The following is a 21045-nucleotide window of genomic DNA, read 5'->3' on the forward strand; positions in this document are numbered from 1 at the left end:
ATATGGGCAAGCCACCGACTCGGCCTCGCTATTGGCTGTGGGTCTTGGGTAGTAGCCTGTCAACAAGATGGCCTTCCTCTTCGCTGCCTGTGCTCCGCTCCATTATTTTGGTTGTTACGGGAGCGCACTTTACTAGAGGTCGGCCTGCTCCGCTGGCGAGCTGGAGGGTGGTCTTGGGGAGTCGAGCTTTTTCGTAAAGTACCGAAACTATAGCTGGGCTTTTATGCGGGGTTTTCCCCAGCAGGCCGAGCGAACAAGAAGTAACAAGTAGTTAGACGTACATAAAGGAGATAGTAAGAGTAGTAGGACCTGTCCTCCCGCAGAGGAGCAAGGCCGGAGAGCTCCTGGGTGTCGACAGCCCCCTGCGTGCCTTTGCGGAGAAGAGTACCGTCACATACCGGGTGATAATAATATAGGGAGCCCGAGGTAAGATGAACGAAGTGTCCCAGTTAGTAGGTTAATATTTTAATGGATAACCGTGAAGGTGGCTGTGATTCGCGGGCGACATGCTAGGCTAGGCTACTACCAACCCCCAGCTATCCGTGTGCAAGTGGTGAAAATTGCTTCTGTCGACTGTGTTAGGTAGTTGTATATATTTATACATATAATTGTACTAATGTAATGCTGAATATTTAAGCAAAATAAAGGGTTTAATGCGGGCTAGCGGGGCGGTGAGGCGCACTGACCTGCGATGTGCTGTCACATCCGCGTCTTGCGCTTCGATAAAGGAAATGCAAAGTAAAAATATTATTATAGCCCTTCAAAAGCTGCCACCAGAGTATATTCTCAGGTTTTGAGCAGTGATTTCTTAACTGTCTTCATTAACTCTGCACTTTTCTGCCCTTTTGTCTGACTGGCCAGCTAGCTGTATAGTTATTTTCGAAACGTCAATTTTACTCGTTAGCTGCTTAGCGTCGTCGTTGGCTTTGACAGCCTTACTGTGTATTCCTGTAACGCATACATGTGTTTTTGTCGATGGCTAATAATAAATAACGTAAGAAACCAACTAGTCTTAGTTTATGTAACTTGTGTCTGCTTAGCGGTCTTGTTGCGAAGAAATTAAAAGGACCTGAATACTATTTCTTAGCAGGATGCAACAAAATGTTATGGAGAACTACTTTCAAAACACTTTGCGAGAATCTAAGGCTATTCATAATACTCGCTGAAGCAAAGCGTGCTGAATAATTTAGGTAACCGGTTATCAGATGTCAGACGTGCTTGTCAATACTTCCTTTAATATATAATCCATTTAACTTACTATTGCCACGTTTAAAATAATGACTAATTAAAGGTAAATAATGGTTTAAAATTCCTAAATTATTATTTTTAAATCCACTTTTTTATCTCACACACTGCCAGCAGTTATATGATACATGACAGCTTGTGTGTACCTGCACACATTTATGTGATACCCCCTTCGTTAGACCTACTGCTTAGGTTTTGACCTGTATGTTAAAGAAGAGTCACAAGCTTAATATCAATTGCATTTCTACCCCCCTATGAAGATGTGCTGGCTGTGTGCTAGCCTGGAAAGAATTTTATCTATTAGCCTTCAGGTTTCATAGTGGCAGGTCACTGACCTTGCTGACTGCTTGATCAAAGACCGTTTCTGCTAGGAATGCTGGTCTTCCTCAAATGAATACACCCAAGACAACTTGCATGCTGGCTGTATTGCATGCAGTGGTTTGCGTCTCCTTGCATTGTTATTGATATTACATATTGAATAAAAATGGATGCCAAGGTGGTGTAAGGTATTAGATTTTATGTATTGGATTTAAGTCATATGAGAAATATTTTTGGTAGACTTAGATATTGATTTTGGAAATATCTAGGTAAAAAAAAAATACAGGTTTTGAAATATCCCTTGGAATGTGAACGCTTTATTTTCTTTTCTTCACAAAGAGAAGACGTCTGGCCATCCCACTCCAGAGCACTGTCTCCATCCTTGGACCTCTTGCAGCCATCGATCGCCAGCTGTGGCACCTTTGTTTAATTATCTTATTCATTTGTCTGTGCTGCTCTGTGACAAAGCGGGCTCCTTGATGATCTTATCGCTGGATTAGATTGAGTGACTGAAGTCAGGACCAATGTTCTGGAAGGAGAAAAGTGGAGGGTCTTGCAGGCTGCAGTGCAACACCCCTGCATTGTCTCTGCGGGCCAGAGAGACGGAATGAGCTGGTGGAGGTGATCATTTATCACCTGTTATGTACAGCCTACAATTTTTATTCTATGAGAGAGAGCTCTGCATTAGGCTCTAAGACTCTACTCCTTAAGTCAGTACTTGTGAAATGATTTCTGATTTGCAGCTGCTTTTGTTGTGGGTTTGTGTGTACTGTTTTGAGCTGCAATTTAATCATATGATGTCATGGTGTACAGCTTCATTGCTTCATCCTGGGTAAGGTCACAGAAATGGACTCCCCCTGACAGCTGCACGCATGCCACAGTGCAGGTGGTGGCCCCAGTCGGGTCTGTGTCTGGAGCGCTAGGCCAGGATTTGGTGGATTATCAAGTGGCTTAATATTGTTCTTAATGTGCAGGAATTATTTCAAATAAGAAGAAATGGCCTTATGGTGTAGCAATGAAAGAGCCCCTGACCAGGGTGTTCTGCCATTTTGCAGATGTTTGCTTTGTCTTTTTCTGTTTTGACTTGCCAAATGATGTCATTGACTTAACCAGATTTTCCAGACTAGTCTTGGCACATAGAAATGTATGAAGAGTTTGTAACAAGGATCTTTGACCTCGAGGGTGTGTTTTATTGGCTAATTGCAGGCAGCAGGTAAGAAGCATATTGAGGCTGGACTATACTTTTTTTTGGGTCTTTCGCCAGGTTTTGTACGCAAGTCAATAGTTCCCAATTACTATATACAGAGTCATTCGATTTTAGTTGAAGTCAGGCTGCTAAACAGTCGTCAGACATTTGCCATTATCTTTTCCTATCAGCCAGCACGTCATCGCTTTGTCTTAGACATAATCTGTTGACTACTCTTTAGCTTACCTCAACAGAAAGCACAGGAGGAGGCTGATGCGGACAGGGCCACGTCATTCATCACTCGCACCCTCTCCAAGTGGCAATGTTGTATGTAGTTTCTTGTCTTGTGGTTGTTCATTGCGGACACACGTGAATAATAGATGCGTCTGCAAGTGTTGTCAAGAAGGGGGTGAAGTTGACTCGCCCCATTGTTTCTCAGAGTTCATTCGACCTATTCTCTGTGGGAGCTGGGATGGCAGAGAGAGAGAGAGAACTGCGTCCTTATGGGGAGGAAGCATTTTCGGTTCTGTTGGGAGATATTAATGTTTTATGTAATGGTGCAGAGGACAGAAGAGAAGTGAACGGGTGAGTGGCCGTGCAGATGGGAATGTGGCCGCTTTGATTCAGGCACTGTAAATCTGTGACATCGGGCTTTCGAATCTCACTGTGCGATGACAAACTCTTTAATCAGCCTGTGCGACGGGGGAGCAGCTAAAGGCAGCTCCAGGTTTGATGGGAGGAGGAGGCTCTGGGGGTGGGGTGGCTTACGGGAAGCGTGAGTGCTGACAGGGAGCGAAGCATCATGCTGACCACGGCTTTGTGAGACGACACACAGGATGTACACGCAGGGGTGCCTTATGCACATGCAGTCATGTGTAACATGCTTCAGGCGAGAGTGTTGCTGGATTTTGGCCCGCCCACGCAAACTGTCCTCACCTTTCTTTGTTCTACAGTTATTGTTTTATGGTTTTCTTCGAGGTCTGATTTTCCATTTTAGACTTTGTGGTGATGGCTTGAGAGTCTGTCGATGTCCATTTACTCTGGAGTGGTACATTCCTCCCTGCATTACTGGAATGACGCCAACAGCAGTGTGCAGTAAACAGATTTGCTACCCTGAAAGAATACTCTTTTAGACTTCTTGAGGTACTGGCAGACAATCGATTTCCATATTCTGCTGTTTTCCAAGCACCTTAAAACAGTATTGACACCTGCCTGTCTGTTCTGGGCTGCCTCCATTTAAAGCAAGCATGGTCCATTAGCCATGCTAACACGCCATCATCAATACTTAAAATACTGCACCTGAAGTGGAGCCATTTAATTTATTTCAGACTTCAAGGGCAAAATCACTCTTCGTCGTAATCTGAGAAGTTTGGTAATTTAGTTTGGCCATTTTGTGATAGCAGTTCTCATGCTGTTAGCCACAGAAGGTTTTGAAATGTCTGGATTGAACCGTCTCCATTTTCAGGTGTGATATCTTTGGCCTAAATGATCTGCAGGGACAGGGATGACCGTTAATGAGGGAAAAGTCTAAATGGAGACAATGGCCGTTGTAGATGTTTTACCCTCCTGTATTACCATAGAGCTGTCTGAGTCACTATGCAAGGCTCGTAATTGTTATTTAGAAATTTACTGTAATGTGTATATATATGTGTGTGTGTGTATATAAACTAGCTAAATGTTTTCTTGTTGCAGCCCATCTTAAAGTATGAGTGCATTGTTTTCGCTTCAACTGTGAAAGGATAAACTTCTGCTTTGTAACAGAAAGCTGTCCTCCCGATGATTATTATTATTATTATTTTTTTGTCCTAATCCCCATTCCTGGTTCCTGTTCCCCAGATCGCATGCCCTCCACCCTGTGGTGCTGCTGTTTGGCCAGCACTGCGAGCATGAGAGGTGACGGACGCATCGGCTCCCCAGCATAAACGCAGACGGCATCCTCCCCCGCCCCCCAAGCCGGTGTGAGCGCAGCATGCTTCCCGCTGGCCCATGATGGACCGAGACACCTTCTCCCACATCCGACTATGGTGCCCGCGCCCCTTTGGAACCTACTCCCAAAACAAGCCCCGAGGGGGGGCCTGTGGAGCAGGGGCCTCCTTCTGCAAGGTCGACGCCGTGGGACGTACGACCTCGGAAGCGGCCGGGACGGGAGACGACCAGGAAGATGCCGGCTCTGAGAACACACCCCCTGACCCAGCCCTGCCCTCCAGTGCCGCTGCGGTGTCGGCCCCAGCCCCCTCCCCGCCTAGCGCCCCTATGGAGGATGGGCGGGTGCTGCTCGATACCTGGTATGTCATCAAGCCCGGCAACACCAAGGAGAAGATCGCCTTCTTCGTGGCTCACCAGTGCAGTGGCATGGGTCTTCCCCGGCCCAGCGCCATGAAGGTCAAAGGGAACTGGGCCACAGACTGCACCAAAGCTAAGCGGCGGCGGCGCTGCTCATCCTACGACCCGCCGGCCCGCGGCCGTGACCCCATCCCCGATAGCGCCCCACAGATCCCCCCTGGCCCTGAGGATGGCCTTAGAGTCGGGGAGACAGACCTGCTGTCGGTCGCCGAGATGGTGGCGCTTGTGGAGCAGCGCACGGCCATGGCACTACAGGGCATGGTCGCCCAAGGCCCGGTGCCCCCCGGTTCAGCCCAGGTTCGTGGCTCCCCACTGGAGCCCACACCGCTCGTGTACCTTTCGGACCCCCCTGAAACCCAGGCCCCGTTCACCTCAGCTATGGAGCAGCAGGAATCGCGGCGCGTGGCCCAGGCGGTTGCCCACTTTGAGCAACAGCAGCTGGAGAACAGGCTGCTCCGGGCAGGAAACGGGCCACAGACCGGGGAGAGCGACTGCCAAGGGGACAAGGGGGGCAGGGGTCCACATAGGCGGGGCGAGGTCCGGATCGCCTTCCGGGTCTCCAGTCTGGATCCGAGGTCTCAATCGGAACCAGCAGGTCGGCCCAGCTGCATGTTCATGAGCTGTGGGGGCACTGGGGGTCAGACAGGGGCTCGGGCCAAAGAGAAGATCACTTGTGACCTGTACCAGCTGGTCAGCCCGTCCAGCCGAGATCCGGGCCTCCTGCTGGCGACGCCGGCCAAAGCAGAACCCCATGGGGACAGCCCCGCCGAACATCTCGTCACTGGAGTCCCTGGCTCGGAGACGGCCCAGGACTCGGGCCTGGGGGACAAAAAGGCAGCGGGTCGCGAGCATGTGACGGGGTTCCATGTGGAGGTGGTGGTGACGGGCGCCGTAGACCAGTGTGTCTTTTACGGTAAGGACAGCACAGAGAACGTGCAGGAGGAGACTGTGTGCTTCGCCATGGGCAATGGCACCCCTTCTACAGATGCCAGCGAGGACCCTCCTCCCGGACAGCTTTTTTTCCTGCAGTCCCCTCGCCCTGAAGACGAGGCGGGGGCTGACGTCGGGGGACTGCGCCCGGTCGAATGTGGAGGTACGCACGGGTCCGCAGCGGGGGTGCCCGAACGGCCCGATTCCCCCTCGGCAAGCTCGGAGGACTGCCCCGACTCCTCGTCCTCCCTGTGCCGCCTCTACCGCCACGTCTCGCATGACTTCCTGGAGATCCGCTTCCAGATCCAACGGCTGCTGGAGCCCCGGCAGTACATGCTGCTGCTCCCGGACCACATCATGGTGCACATCTTCAGCTACCTGCCCACGCGCTCGCTGGCTGCCCTCAAGTGCACCTGCCACGACTTCAAGGCGCTGATCGAGACGTACGGTGTGCGAGCCACCGACTCGCGCTGGAACCAGGACCCGCTGTACCGTGACGACCCCTGCAAGCAGTGCAAGAGGCAGTACGCACGTGGCGACGTCTCCCTGTGCCGCTGGCACCCCAAACCCTACCACCACGACCTGCCTTACGGACGCTCCTATTGGATGTGCTGTCGCCGTACCGACAAGGACACGCCAGGCTGCCGGGTGGGCCTGCACGACAACAACTGGGTGCAGCCCTGTGAGTTGGTGCAGAGCCGTGCCAAGAGGGAGGACGGGAGGTGAGGGTAATGGGGGCGGGGGGGGGGGGGCGCCCCACCTGCCCCTTACCCCATCCCCTTACTGAAGTCTGGGTCACTGCTCTTATTTGTTCACCCCACCTGTTTCCCGTAAAGTTGGTATCGGTTCACCCCACTTTCACCCAGCACATCTCAAAATAGCCGAACACTGCCGATATCCCGGCTGTGGCATGCGACACTGGATCCAAGCAATGCAGTGGTCTGATTTTTGCAGCCCCCCTACCCCCGGCCCTTCCCATGACCAATCCACCCCATCCCACTCGCAGCACACACTGACCCGTCCCGGCACTGCCTCAAGGGAGGGTAGAGGGTGGGAGGAGGGGTGTGGATAGGATGCTTTTGTTGGGAATGGGAGAAAAAAAAATTCAGTGGGAGTGGGGGGGGGGGGGGGAGAGAGCAATTTGATGTCATTTTGTACAAGTGGTGTGAGGTTTGCTTGTTTTGTTTATTTAGGGGGGCGTATGAATTTCTCTACTTTTTATTTTCCCAGGGTGTTGCATTTCCATCCCCTAATGGGATGGGTTTTTTTTGTTTTTTTTTAATTTTATTTTTTTTAAGAGGTTTTTATTTCAGGCCCGGCCTTATCCCGCCACTCCCCATTCTTTGTCTCTCTCTCCCTCTCTCTCTCTGCTGGCCGGCAGAGGCCGTGCGTTGCCAAAGCCGCTGTTTGCTCTGCGTGGGGAACACTGGGACTCGGTCCACGAGAACTCTGAAAACCAGCTTCCAGCCTTAAATCCTGGCCCCGTACCCCAGCCCCTCAAACTGAAAAAAAAAAAAAAGTCAGGAAGAATAGTCCGTTCTTCTGTTTTTGGGAGACCCCTGTAGGTGTCCGAGCTGTGCAATGCTACGTGGGAATTTCTGCTTCTCAAATAAACTGAAGTGATTTAAAACTGGAAACACTCTTGTAGTGGGTTTTTTTTTTTTTTTTTTTAATTCATGAAATATTTTAAATGACCCCCACGTTGAAGGGAAGGTGAGCAAGGCCACAGTAAATGGTCATCAGTACTAATTAAGATTCTGTGCCTATGCATGTTCCCATGTACCTTAGGAAACATGGATCCTTAAATGTAATGGCTGAGGTTAATTTTAGCCTCGAATTCCAAACGTTTGAAGAATTTGAATATATGTATTGTGGCTGTTTATCCACAGCCTTCAGATCCTAATTGGTTAGTTCAGGGTGGGCATGGAGGCCTGTTCTGGGGGTATTTGATCAGGGATATGTGGTAGAATGAGTTATCCATGCTTTTGGACCAGTGGCTTTCATCTGGTCCTGGGGATTATGGGGGTGGGTTCCTTCATTCAGCATGATTTGGCTGAGCTGTTAATCTCATTCTACTTCAAACACCACAGGTGGATAGTTCAGGTGCAGGTAGTAAAAATCCAGACCAGAAGACTGTGTTTCAACCAACCAGTTGAGTAATCTGACTGATTTACTTTATGCTCAACTGGGTGGTTGAAACAAAATCTTGGTCTGGATTTTTTTACTTTCCGCACCTGAATATCCACACTTCAGTCACACACTGACAAACATGAATTGCAGCATAATTTAAACGTAAACTGTGCATATATTCAGGGCCGTGATGGTATTGAATTTGGGCGTCCATTGCAATTTCAGCTTAGGCACACAGTAAATGGAATCTTTTTTTTTTGCATTCTAGCTGAAGTGAAGTTTGACAGTTCAGTAAACCATTATTTGCTGACTCTTGAAGATTCCCTGAGTGCAGGGAGGCCCAGGAATTCATCCATCCATCCATTTTCCAAACCACTTATCCTTTTGGGTCGCAGGGGGTCCAGAGCCTATCCTGGAAGCTATGGGCACGAGGCAGTGAATAACCCAGGATGGATGGGGGGGGCAGCCCATCACAGGGCACACTCACACACCATTCACACCTATAGGCAATTTAGTCATTCCAATTAGCTTCAGCATGTTTTTGGACTGTGGGGGGAAACCGGAGTATCCGGAGGAAACTCCATGATGACGTGGGGAGAACATGCAAACTCCACGCACATGGAACCCAGGCAGAGACTTGAACTCCTGGTCCCAAAGGTGCGAGGCACTAGTGCTAACCACTGCACCACCACGCCGCAGCCCAAGAATTGATTTGTGAATATAGTTTCTGTGATAACCTATTACGTTTAACAATCCACATCTTGCACAACTGCTTAGTGTGTCAACCTATGTGTTAAATAATTTTTTACCGTCTTCACAGCATTAGTTGTTAGTTAATATTTTACACTCGGTTTGTATTTAAAAAAAAAAAAACATTAAGCAAGCAAATCAAGTATGACAGCTGGGTAACCCGCCTGATTGGCTGTTTCCTCCTAAGCAAAGTATCCCCACATGAAGATGGCCACGGCCATCATGATGAGGGCGTTGCTATTGACGACGTGTTGCCACTTCGGGTCCTCTGTGATGCTGGGTAGCTGGTCACGACTCTCCACAACTTCTTCCTCTGTGGGTTCTGGTGTCTGTGTGGAACTCACGCCGCAGAACCAGCCAATCAGGCGCCTGAGCGTGGACTGGGACCCACCTCCATCTGCTACGAGTCAAAAGGGAAACCAGACTCTTGCAAGGCAATTGGCATATAGTGGTTAATGAAAAGGATGAACTGAAATGTTACTCAGGTATTGGGAGGGACACGTGTTGCCATACCACTGGGAAAAAACTTAAATCGATGCAGCGCAAAAGGTGCATAACTGGCTTTGGTTGCTACCATCATCTTTCTCACCTGGCTGCTCACTGATCTTCTCAGCCGCTTCCCTGCGGGCTGTCCTCCCACGCTCCTCTTCCTCCCAGTCCAGGTCATCCCTTGCTTCCTTCGAGTGGCGGAGGCTGAACACCAGGCGGTGAAGCTGCTTAAAGAGAGGAAGCATCTTGGTAAACAATTAAAACCCAGTGTACAATTTTAACCCTTCTCTCTACTGCAAGCCACTGGACAAAAGCAGACAAATGAAGCTAAAATGTAAACGAATCAGTCTTCGCAAGAATATGATAAAAAGAAGGAAATGTTACGATGAGTCTAAAACATTAACATACTATTAGTTTAATTCATGTAGGGAATAAATCTGAATTTGCAGAAAGAACCCTAAAAATATTACCCAAAAACAATAACCACTTTATGTTTATCTCATGTTTTTACAGCTGATCAGCACTGTATCAGGGCCTCGGCAACCATAATCCGGGAATGCCGGCATCCCGCCGGTTTTCCATCCTACCTGATGAGTTACTATCTGCCTGAGATCAGGTGTGGTTCATCAGTGACCAGGTAGGATAGAAACCTGCTGGATCCCAGCACTGCAGGATCAGGGTTGCCTACCTTTGCCCTATATGCTGAGTCAGTAAAATACATACTTAAATTGGTACGAATCATCCTCCATTATGATATTCCCTACACACGCACAAACACTGAATTACAAGGCAGTGCCTAGTATAAAGTTTTTAAATGTTTTACTGTTCCATATTTCTGTCCGGAAATAAGGTAAGATATGAGGCTATGAAGCATATCAGCTTGTACTCTCACGCAAACCATGTAACTGGTTTAAATGAGGTTGTAATTGACAGCATATAGTTAATCCTAAGGCTAGTAAAAACAAGTCATCATAAACATAGTAAAGAAAATCATTCTTTTATTGTTTTAATTCTACCTTCGGGAGGGGTGGCATAGAGGTGCAGTGGTTAGCACTGTCACCCCACACCTGTGGGACCTGGGTCTGAGTCTCCATGTGTGTGGAGTTTGCATGTTCTCCCTGTGCCATGGTGCGACATGCTCCAGTCCCCCTGCCCCCCCCGTCCAAAAAACATGCTGAGGAGGAGATGTAATGGGCTGCTCCTGCTTTTGGCTCATAGGCACCAGACCACCGGTGACCCAGAATCACAGAGGGTGGATGGACCATTTTTAGGAATTTAATGGGTTAACAAAATTAAGTCATCGATTCTACATTATGTAGATATTATTATTAGCAATTATGCTGTAAACCCGATGGTCTATGGAAGACAAGACGATGTATGTTTTTTTGCAGCAACTGTAAACATGTTGCATAAACAAGCATTTCCTCATTATGCAAGAATTCCTGGCTGAGAATGAGGATGCTTCAGCTACTAGACTGTTAACATTCTGTTTCGGTTGGCACAGGACAAGGAGACAAGCACGCGTGAATTAAATGCGTCGCTCAGGTCAGACGCCTGTGAAACGTACAATAACACGGCAGTTCCGTGTTTCTGAGCGCTCCTTAGTGGGTGAGGGGGGAGGGGCGAGGGCTCACGTGTCTGTCTGGGATGGCTGGTGTGCAGTGGCTGATGACGAGCACCAGGATGCCGGTGCAGAGGAAGAGCAGCATTGCAAAGTGCAGGTAATGGAAGCCACACACCAGCGGGGGGCAGTCTGAGGGGAACAGGCAGCTCCCCGTGCCAAATGTGAATTCTGGGATCATCCGGCACAGCCCCATGCTCAGACCCCCGACGAGACCCCAGAAAGCCCCCTGATAAAGGAAGTATTAGAAAACTAATCAAGGCTAGTGTTTAATATGTTACCTTAATCCACAGTGGCACCAATGTCAATATGACTTTAATGCATTTTGCTGTAACACAGAAATTGTCCTTAGATTAGGGTGACCACCTAGGGACACTCTGAGCTATTTCAGGGTATACAAACTGCTTTAATTAAAACCGAAAGGTTCCTGTACTTGGTTGAATAGTTCAATCCTTCTTGCGCTTTTACTGGTTCGTTTCCTTGATTGAAAGACTCATCCAGCTGTTTCACATTAACATTAGTGACATGTGCATGATTACAGGAGACTGACTAATCAGCACACAGCTAGAACTCAGTGCTGAAGTGAAATCCAGGTCTTTTTAATTGAAAAAACCCCATCGTAGCTCATAGTGCCCCCTGACATGGATTAGGTGGTCAGCCTACCTTAGATAAAGCTTAACTTTGGAAATAATAATGAAGCCGTCCATTGTCACATATGATAGAAATTGCTCACTGTACTGTCCATAATTTTTAACACCAAGCACTTGCTGCTGGTTCTTCCCTCACCGGTTCGTTGACTCGCTTTACAAATACTGCAAGAAAGAAAACTGCAGCGATGGGCGGGGCCAGGTAGCTGCTCACTGATTGGATGTAGTCAAACAGCTGACCACTCTGGGCAGCCTGTACTACTGGGATCCAGCAAATACTGATTGACACAATGCAGAGCACCCACACTCTGAAAAACCGAGAGAGAGAGAGAGAAAGAGACACTGAATAATATTGAATAATATTCACTAAATGACAGTTTTGCTGGTGAAGTTTCTGTTATCACTTGATTGAACATGCCTGACAAAAAATTTGATTTAATATATCTCTAACATCAAAATTTCATAAAATAGAGACATAGGCACTGTTTATTGATCCTGAAATAAGATAGTCACACGCGCACAGCTAGAAGGTGCAAACCTTCCCACGATCATCAGCTCCCGTTCACGGGCCTGTGGTCTCAGACGGGTCCAGATGTCCATGGTGAAAAGCGTACTGCTGCTGTTGAAGATGGAGGCTAGGGAGCTCATCAGGGCAGCTAGCATCACTGCTAACATGAGGCCCCTCAGGCCTGGGCGGGGGGCCGAATGTGGAAGGGAAGCCAGGAAAGAAGGGCAGCAATAAAGGAATCGGGGGAGCAAGGTGACACATACATGTACCTCGGTGATTTTGACACTGGCTTAATCTATTTATCTATTTATTGTAAACCCAGGGGTATCAGAGGGCATGGATACACTGGCAGGACCTCAGCACTTTATTTGGGGCCCCAGAATATGAAAGATTATAATTTATACTACTGAGGAACATGAAGGACACCTAACATGGGCCCCGAGGTTACATTGTCTGGAGCTACAGAATTTCTGCCCCTACGTCGGGGGCCCACATATTTCAATCGTAATTCTACTTTTACGTTTCACCTGTGGATCCTGAATTGTAATGAAGAAATATGAACAAAATTGAATTTTCAGCACTTCCTACATTAAACTTAGTGACTGTGTGGGACTCTCATATACAGTGCCACTTAAAAGTTTGGACACACCCACCCATAGAAAAGTTTATTTGTATTATTCTCCACATTTTTGAATAATTATAAAGACATCAAAACTATAAAATCACATATGTGGATTATGTATTGACTCAGAAGGGTGCTGGTTCAAATCCCATGGTCGGCAGCGTGATCCCACTATTGGGCCCCTGATCAAGGCCCTTAACCCCAACTGCTTGAGGGACTGGCTGACCCTACTGTCTCCTCTACACCAGTTCCCTGAGGTGGCCTCCTGGGATGCTTTTCCAGCTGTCCTGAAGGAGGCCCCTCATAAGCTGAGCGCTCACTGGAGGCTTTTCCTTCATTCTCTTTGACTCAAATTCTTCACAGGCAAATGCCACAGTGTGTGACTCTCAAATTCTTCACAGGCATATCCCACAGTGTTTGACTCTCAAATTCTTCACAGGCATATCCCACAGTGTTTGACTCTCAAATACCTCACAGGCATATCCCACAGTGTTTGACTCTCAAATACCTCACAGGCAAATGCCACAGTGTTTGACTCTCAAATACCTCACAGGCATATCCCACAGTGTTTGACTCTCAAATACCTCACAGGCAAATGCCACAGTGTGTGACTCTCAAATACCTCACAGGCATAGTCCACAGTGTTTGACTCTCAAATACTTCACAGGCATATCCCATGCTATTTAAATGCTCTTGTCGATCAGGTGGGGTTATCCCAATCGAAAGGCTGGCGGCTGCATCATGAGTTGACAGCAGAGGTCTCCGAAACAGGTAGCAGGGAGCACCTTGAGTTTTTTCATTAGAGTTTGAAACTACATCACCATCAGGCATAACAGACACCACCAGCTTGGGGTAAGCGATGTTGGAGCAGCCCACCTCCGTCCCGCAGACTCGCTTGCATATCTCAGGAACCACACAGGCCACCTCATCTGCCAAGAAAGGGTGGGGGGGGGGGCACGTTCACAGAGGCCGGGTTTGTCCAACATACTGAAACATGGGAGAGTGACCCAGGGGCATCACTAGAAATTTCTGAAAAAGGGGGCGGGGCTAAGCCTTTTCTGGGGGTGTCCAATTTTAATCAGGTGACCAGAAACATCTATGTCAGGGATTACACTTTGAGCTAGGACAGGATTTGTAGAGTACCATTCCAATGAAAAGGACATGGACTACACTTCAACACTCAGCTCTTGCTGCGTGCTGATTGGTCGGTCTGCTATAACCATGCATGTGTCACTAATGTTAATGTGAAACAGCTGGATGAGTCTTTCAATCAAAGAAACAAACCAGTAAAAGCACAAGAGGAACTGAGCTATTCAGCCAAGCACTGGAGGCTTTCAGTTTTAAAGTAATTTGCAAAACCTGAAGTACCACAGAGTGTCCTCTCTGACTTGGATTATCTGGTCACCCTAGATTTTAATAAGAAATATTAAGGAGAACACACTATTTAAACCAACTGATGTGCATTTATTAGGGGCAGCTAAAGAACATTATATGGTGGTAAACCTACCCTAAAAGGAGTGTCTATTGTCTACTGTCTTTATAACACGAAAAACAATAAAACACCATCTCTGAGGCATAAACAAATTGGCCAGTGTATCACTGCTACGTGATATATTAATTTACATAACCAGAAGCTACAGTAGCCTTGGATGTGACCTTTTTAATAAGGGCTATTACAACTGTATTTCATAAGGTTACCACTACCTCTAAGCTATTCGTCGCTCATCAAACAGAACATTGTGCTAATATTGCGAAGGTTGTGGGCTCAAATCCCAGGCAGCACACATAAATCGTAACTATTGCTTGTGCTGTAATTTTCTTTCAATAAAACCGTCACATAAATATTGCATATATTTACAGTTATTAAGGGGCTCCGGTAGTAAGACATGTTCAACCATAGAGTGATTTTTGTGCTCAGGTGAATTATTCAGATAATGATGCGCAGGACACGTTTAGGGCAATGCTGGCAACCAGGTCGGACAAAAGGGCAACTCATCTCAATCTGGATGATCGTGAAAAGTTGCCCACTGCCAATCGTAGTTTTTCAAATAGAGATTTGTCAGCCAATATCAATGGTAAAGTACCCAAGCAACATCGGTCGGCAACATTACCCAGCAGTATGTGTTTAAAAAGTTGCCCTGGGCAACGTCACCCTTCCGCTTGATTGGACCGAGGCCGTGAGGAGGACTAACCGGGGTAGAGGGCCCTGCTGATCATGCCAGGGAGCACCATGAGAAACATGGGCAGCAGTTTTAGGTACCCGCACAGGATGCAGCCAGCTTTCACGTGGCTGAGGCTGCGGCCAGCCAGGCAGCGCTGGACGATCACCTGAGAGGACAAAGGCGTTGGCATCCTGAGACTTAACCCGTCGGTGCCATTAGCTTCGCAACTTCAAGTTAATAACTGAGGAGTACATTTCCAAAACTCACTCAGTCTACTTTTTTATCGTTTGTGCGATGAGACTGCCGTTCACCTAAAGTCAGGCTTCCTCGTCACATGTCACTGCATTGGCAAATGAAACTCTGTCTTGTCCTGTTGTCCACTGAAGAACTTTTGGTAAATTTCCAAAACTCCAAATTTTCTCGCAAACATACCCCATGGACTGAGTGAATTTTGGAAATCTGATCTTCAGTTTTTTGCCTCGTGCCCATTGCTTCTGGGATAGGCTCCGGACCCCCCGCGACCCAGTAGAATAAGCGGTTTGGAAAATGGATGGATGGATGGATCTTCAGTTTTACTTTGCCATAGCAGGAGCGAATAATATTAAGTTTAAGTAGGCTTCAAATTAATATAATATTCTAATCAAGTATGGCTATGTGGTATTTTGCTGCCAGTGCATTTAAGGACTGAATAAAAACAATGCTAATGTGATGCATTATAATTTATTGTCAGTGTTTTGGCTGTGGAGAGGGGCATTTGTTAGGTACTTCCGCTGGGATCTTAAGTGTCTGTCTTTTCCTTTCATATTGTATTTTATCCATTTAATCCACCTCCATTCATCTGCCCTGAATAATTTACTGAGTCAGTGTGTATCACCTGCACAGTTTAACCTCCTCCATGTATTTTCATACATCCATTAATCCTCCATGACAGCTTATCCAATACAGGGTCATGATGTCACTGTCTTAATGGGGAATCCCAGGGCACATGGCAGGGGACACCCAGGGTAGGATGCCAGCCCACTGCGGAATGCACAGTCACACGCTTTGGGAAATTTTAATGTACTGATGTAATTAACTGCATGCCTTTGACATGCAGAAGAAATCCAGAAAGCAGAGGAAGGACCTGCACCATCTACACACAGTACCAGTAGTGGAATTTGGAAACCTTGAGGTGTGAGGCCTGTAATGCAGCGTTTCCCAATCTGGTCCTCAGGGACCCACAGTCAGTCCACGTTTTTTCTCCCTCTGAGCTCCCTGCCAGACAGTCCATGTTTTTGCTCCCTCCCTAGAGCTGGGAGGGAGCAAAAATGTGGTCTATCTATGGGTCCCCAAGGACCAGATTGGGAAACACTACTGTAATATATTTTACTTGCTTAATATCCCCAGTGTACATGACAGGTGGCATCAGCTCACCTGGTCACTGCACCAGTACCAGCTGCCCACGATGGCGATGCCAAAGATCACTCCGGGCCAGGGTAGGTCTCCGTTCACGGGGTCCCGCAGCAGGTGGAAGGCGTCACTGCGTGGCTGGTAGCATGCCGAGGAGATGTTGTAGAGCTGGGGCTGTGGGGATTGCGTGACGGTAGGCAGAGCCTCGGCGTACTTCTCAAACAGGGCACTGTAGCCTCCGATCTCCACGAAGGCTGGGTATTCCAACAGAAGAAGGGGGCGTGTCGGAAGCATGTACGTGTTTCACTTATTCGCAGAAGTAAGTATCCATCCATCGTTCCGTTTTCCTTTATTGCTGTGCATTATTGAATCACTAACTGTGTAAACTTGGTTATCAGTGGCGAACTGGGTTCCGCTAATCGGCTAACTAGCGAAGCTAACTTTTCAGTTAGCTATGCCCGCCACTGGACTCTACCCGGCTTAATGAGATACCAGTTTACTGCACTCACAACCCCGGAGATGTGAGCCAGCAGTGTTAGTAACTGAGCTACTACAACATGCTAGCAAAGGTGTGTTTCCTTTAAAAATGTGAGCATCAGTTTTTCAGTCTAAATAATTCAAAGTCGGGGTCAAGGAAATGCCCACCACAGCCGATTTGCATATTTCCCAGTGTGCTATTGTGTTTGATACTTGGCGAGTTACTCACAGAATCCCGTGAGGACGAAGGCTCCGACGATGATGACAAATGTCTGGACGGTGTCTGTGTACATAAGGGCAGCCAGCCCACCTAAAATGTAAACATGTAGCTGATTATGTAGTGCATAGAGTCGGCATGATTTATAGACACGTTTATTTATTTAATAGTCACTATATCCAGGGCTGCTTGACCATTATATATGAGAATAAATTTAACATGTGGAGCCACTGGCAGTATATTCAGACTAATGTACGAGAGCTTGTCAGGATTTGAGACTATTAGGCTTAATCGTCAGGTCATTAGACTAGTAGAGTATCAGTGTTTCAAAGTGATGTCACCTGTGACTGAATATAAGGCCGTGATGGACAGCAGGGCAATTACAGATACATAGATATTCCATCCCAAAGCCTGCTGGATGAATATCGCTCCTGAGAACATGTCGACCTGCGAATTAAAGGCAGAAGGAGAGAGGCAATGGGCGAGAGGAGGAGCTAAAACCTAACACACACCTTTTTTTCATAAAATCAATCCGTCTTAAACAGCTGCTATTTAACTGGACAATAAAATTACCCCTGTTCATGGGAACCACATCTGCCTGGTATGACTTTATAAATATAAAAAAGTAAAATATTACATTGTATCATTTTATTATTTAGACCTTTTTCTGCTGACATGTTGCTTTCACTTCTAACACTCCCACAAGGCCTGGCTGTATAAGTCACATGACCTGCCTTAACCGAGAAAGTCATCGGCGTTATGGCGGACAGACGGCCGTACTCACAGAAATCTTCGTGAAGATATAGAGGAACAGAGAGATGACGGATAAGTACAGGCTGATCCTGTTACCTCCGAACCTTTTCTTCAGGTACTGAGGCATGGTGATTACCTGCATCGTCAAGGCAACAGGAGGAGAAACAGGGGAAGAGCAGAGCATAGGACTGACAAAGAAGCAAAAATTATGGGATGCTTTCCAAAGAACCTGTCAGATCCTTCTAAACAGTTAAATTGCAAGTGGAGTAGTTAAGGGACTTTGTGATTTCACATTTCTCCTGCAGAAAATGACATTTTCAACCAAATTTACAACATTTTCGAGCATGGTAAGCGAGGTACTGCTAAGTGTTTGTCGTTAATAATCCATCTCACCCCAGCAGTCAGATAAACGGGAACGAAGAGCCAGCCGAGCAGTAGCATGATGAAGAGAGCCTGAGCAAGAAGGGTTAGGACACGAAAAAGAAGATGTTTAACCGCATCTATCACCCATCCCGTTTGTAAGATTCCGATTCAGCCTATGGCTTAGTGAGGGGAAATGCAATTACATTCCATTCGAAGCCCCCGACGGCAATCCCACTGGCCGCTCCGGTCCCGGCCAGCCCCACAAAATGGCCGCTGCCGATATTGCTGGCAAATAAAGAGGCGCCCACCTGTTACAGGGAATAGTCAGAGAAATGGCGACGAAACAGAGGCATCTAGGCTGCATATCGCTAAAGCTCTTTAAGGATGTACAGTAGGAGAAGGGAAGGAAAAGGGCTGCAGAAAATCAAAGGATGGGATTAATTTTTGAGGATAAAGGGGAAGGAAAAATTTGCCGTATGAATGGAACCTTTCAACAGCTTTCCAATACTGTTAAAACAAGTGACACACCATTCTGGACGCTGTTATCCAGGACAGTGTTGTGCCTCAATAACTTATGACGGAATTATTATTAAATTAGCGTTCGACTTTGTTCTCTTACCGGCCACCAGATCATGGTCCGACCTGCTAAAAAGTAACCCCTCACCGTGCCGCGGTTAGTCCGGAACATGGACTGCAAGACAGAACAGCCGATTTGCTCATAATGAGGGTCCTAATAAGTAGGTTCGCGGCTCGCCAATGTCATATTCATGATGCGACAAATTTAACGACAAATATAGCATGTATGCACTCAAATATACACATGAAAGTCATGCCTGGACTAGCAAACTTGTAATGTAAGGGACATAATGGACGTACCCAGATTCCCACTCCAATGACCATGAGGAAATAGCCGACGATGACGGTGATGTCGGCTGGGTTGTTGATAGTCACTTTTGTGCCCATATTTTCAGACGCCGGCTTCTCCGTCTCGGTCCTGGTGTCGTAGATGCCTTGATCCATGACAACCACGAAGAGCAGAAAATCTGCTAAAAACGTCCTTCCTTTGAAGCAATAAAATCAATGGCTTTCAAAACAATAATTAAACAAGTCTCTCCTGATACAAAACAGGAAACAGAGTGATAAGGGAAGAATCTCCTTTGGATTTTTTGCAGATTTGCAAAGAGACAGGGGGATGGTGATAGAATAAGAGTGGAGGTAGAGGTGGAAACCTTTGGCCACTAGAAAAGAGGATGACACAGAAATGTACAAACAGCCCTAATAATTAACACAGTGGCTAATATCCACACATCAGCAAAGCTTCTTAATATGTAACAGCCTTACAGAACCGCAAGACAGTGACAAAACTTGGATGTAACTGCAGCTAGTGGTGGTTCAACCAGGAGACGATACCTATAGCCTCTATATCATCCCTTTGCTAAACTGTCCAGTATAGAATGAGCTTATAAATCACACACAGAAAAGCTGAACATAATTGTAATCTTTATATGTACCTCGTTTTTATATATGATTTGTATGGAAATACTTGAATACATACTTGATATTTCATGGTAAAATGGAAATAAATCAGTGTTTTAGTGCTTTAATTCGGTCATATGTGATAGTGACATTAAAATTAAAATAAGCTTTATACAGAAAGCAGCAACATTCCATGCCCACCTAAGTCCATGCAAAATAAGCATAGTGTTTTTATCAGTGAGTTTATGGTGACTGGTAACGGAATTTGCTTATTTGCGTGACCTTGACACCGTCACCAGTGCCAGCAAACAGGTTGTAACCGCTTCCAAGCTCCGTGGACTGAAAACTCATTCAAGGAGTCGATCACGTAGAGACGCTCTCTACGGTGCCGAGCGCAGATCAGACGGACTGGAGATCTTAGCAGGAGGAGCCATAGACGGGTTTGATGATAAATTTCCCGAACGGCGGATGCCGTTCAGAGAAACCCACTATAATGTATAACAGCCTGCTGGTTAATCATCTGCTCCATTTTCAGACCATAGCTGTCAGGTTCCACAGAAAATCCAATGTTAAAATGTAAGGAAAATCGGACCTGGCCACGCTCTATGTTATTGCGTCCTGTAGCCAACTTTATGAACCACTCAACATCAGCTAAAACAAAATAGCTTTACTGAGCATGATACCTTTCCCTGAACCAGAAACGATGCAATATACCTATTTGTCAGGAAATAACAAATCAAATAATGACAAAAGACATGCGAGTCTTGAAGCTGTGCACCAATATAACACAATTTTTGTTGCAGAATGTGGGCTTATACAAAGATATTACTGCAATATTCTGCCTCTGGTTGAGGGAAGATGTAGTAGAGTTACTGCAATTAAAACTGCTGTCTTTCAGAATATGAGCACCTGTCTCTATAAGTAACTGGTCCAGTCTCTGTGTATCATTACGGGGCTGTAGTTTCAGATTGGGAAAGCTGGAAAAAAGCTGGTCAGTGGTGGCACTGGCAAGCCAGCAGCATGACATAGAGCAATTCAGTGAGTAATATTGGGAGAAGCTGTGCATTTGCCAGAAATATTAAGAAAACATCAAATGGACCAAGATTTTAGGAAGTTAGTCATAACTAGTTAAACATGGGGCTTATAGCATTATAGCATGGGGGTGCGTCTGCTCAGCAGGGCAGGGAAGCTCGCCAAGATGGAGGGAGAGGATGAGGGAGCAAAGTAGGTCAGATGCCAGAGGAAAACACCCCTTGGTATGTTTAAAACCGGGGGACTGGGTGATTCATACTTCTGCAGCACAGTCAATAAAATCATGAGAATCTTTGGAGAAAAGACTCGAGAACTGCCACCTGGCAGTTTGAAGGCTTAATGAAATCTGCCAAGAAGAATAAAATACGGAAGAAAACTGTACACTGG

At 46.7% G+C, this 21045-nt stretch overlaps 3 protein-coding genes across 6 annotated transcripts in view; 1 reads left to right on the forward strand and 2 right to left on the reverse strand.

The window, feature by feature from the left end:
• coq8b (coenzyme Q8B) overlaps window positions 1-1209 on the reverse strand; it is a 16480-nt gene extending 15271 nt beyond the window's left edge. Inside the window, exon 1 of the mRNA XM_048981048.1 lies at window positions 687-1209. The gene's annotated coding sequence lies outside the window, so the exon portion shown is untranslated. The remainder of the gene's footprint in view (window positions 1-686) is intronic.
• fbxo46 (F-box protein 46) overlaps window positions 1-7659 on the forward strand; it is an 8083-nt gene extending 424 nt beyond the window's left edge. The window contains exons 1-2 of one of the 2 annotated variants that reach the window (XM_048981035.1): window positions 25-426; window positions 4586-7659. In XM_048981035.1, coding sequence (XP_048836992.1) covers window positions 4736-6748 — 2013 coding nt within the window. In that variant the 5' untranslated portion in view covers window positions 25-426; window positions 4586-4735 and the 3' untranslated portion in view covers window positions 6749-7659. Of the gene's footprint in view, window positions 1-24; window positions 427-4585 lie in introns of those variants that run through there. The other variant, XM_048981036.1, reaches the window with a different exon arrangement.
• Window positions 7324-19200, reverse strand: slc5a2 (solute carrier family 5 member 2). Of its 3 annotated transcripts, none has more exons than XM_048981033.1 (15): window positions 19027-19200; window positions 18770-18841; window positions 18354-18458; window positions 18181-18240; window positions 17819-17923; window positions 17376-17481; window positions 17047-17127; window positions 16365-16594; window positions 14982-15117; window positions 13611-13718; window positions 12198-12348; window positions 11799-11967; window positions 11026-11241; window positions 9492-9615; window positions 7324-9299 (listed from the first exon to the last, which is right to left on the reverse strand). In XM_048981033.1, exons 1-15 carry the CDS (start codon window positions 19168-19170, stop codon window positions 9085-9087), a joined length of 2022 nt encoding a protein of 673 aa, XP_048836990.1. In that variant the 5' UTR covers window positions 19171-19200; the 3' UTR covers window positions 7324-9084. The 3 variants fall into 3 exon arrangements, with proteins under 3 accessions (XP_048836990.1, XP_048836989.1, XP_048836991.1); XM_048981032.1 differs by having other exon boundaries at window positions 7324-9302; XM_048981034.1 differs by lacking the exon at window positions 19027-19200 and having other exon boundaries at window positions 7324-9302; window positions 18354-18435; window positions 18770-18823.
• Window positions 19201-21045: the final 1845 nt, after the last annotated feature.

This window comes from Brienomyrus brachyistius, chromosome 17 (assembly GCF_023856365.1).
Source record: "Brienomyrus brachyistius isolate T26 chromosome 17, BBRACH_0.4, whole genome shotgun sequence".
NCBI lineage: Eukaryota > Metazoa > Chordata > Actinopteri > Osteoglossiformes > Mormyridae > Brienomyrus > Brienomyrus brachyistius.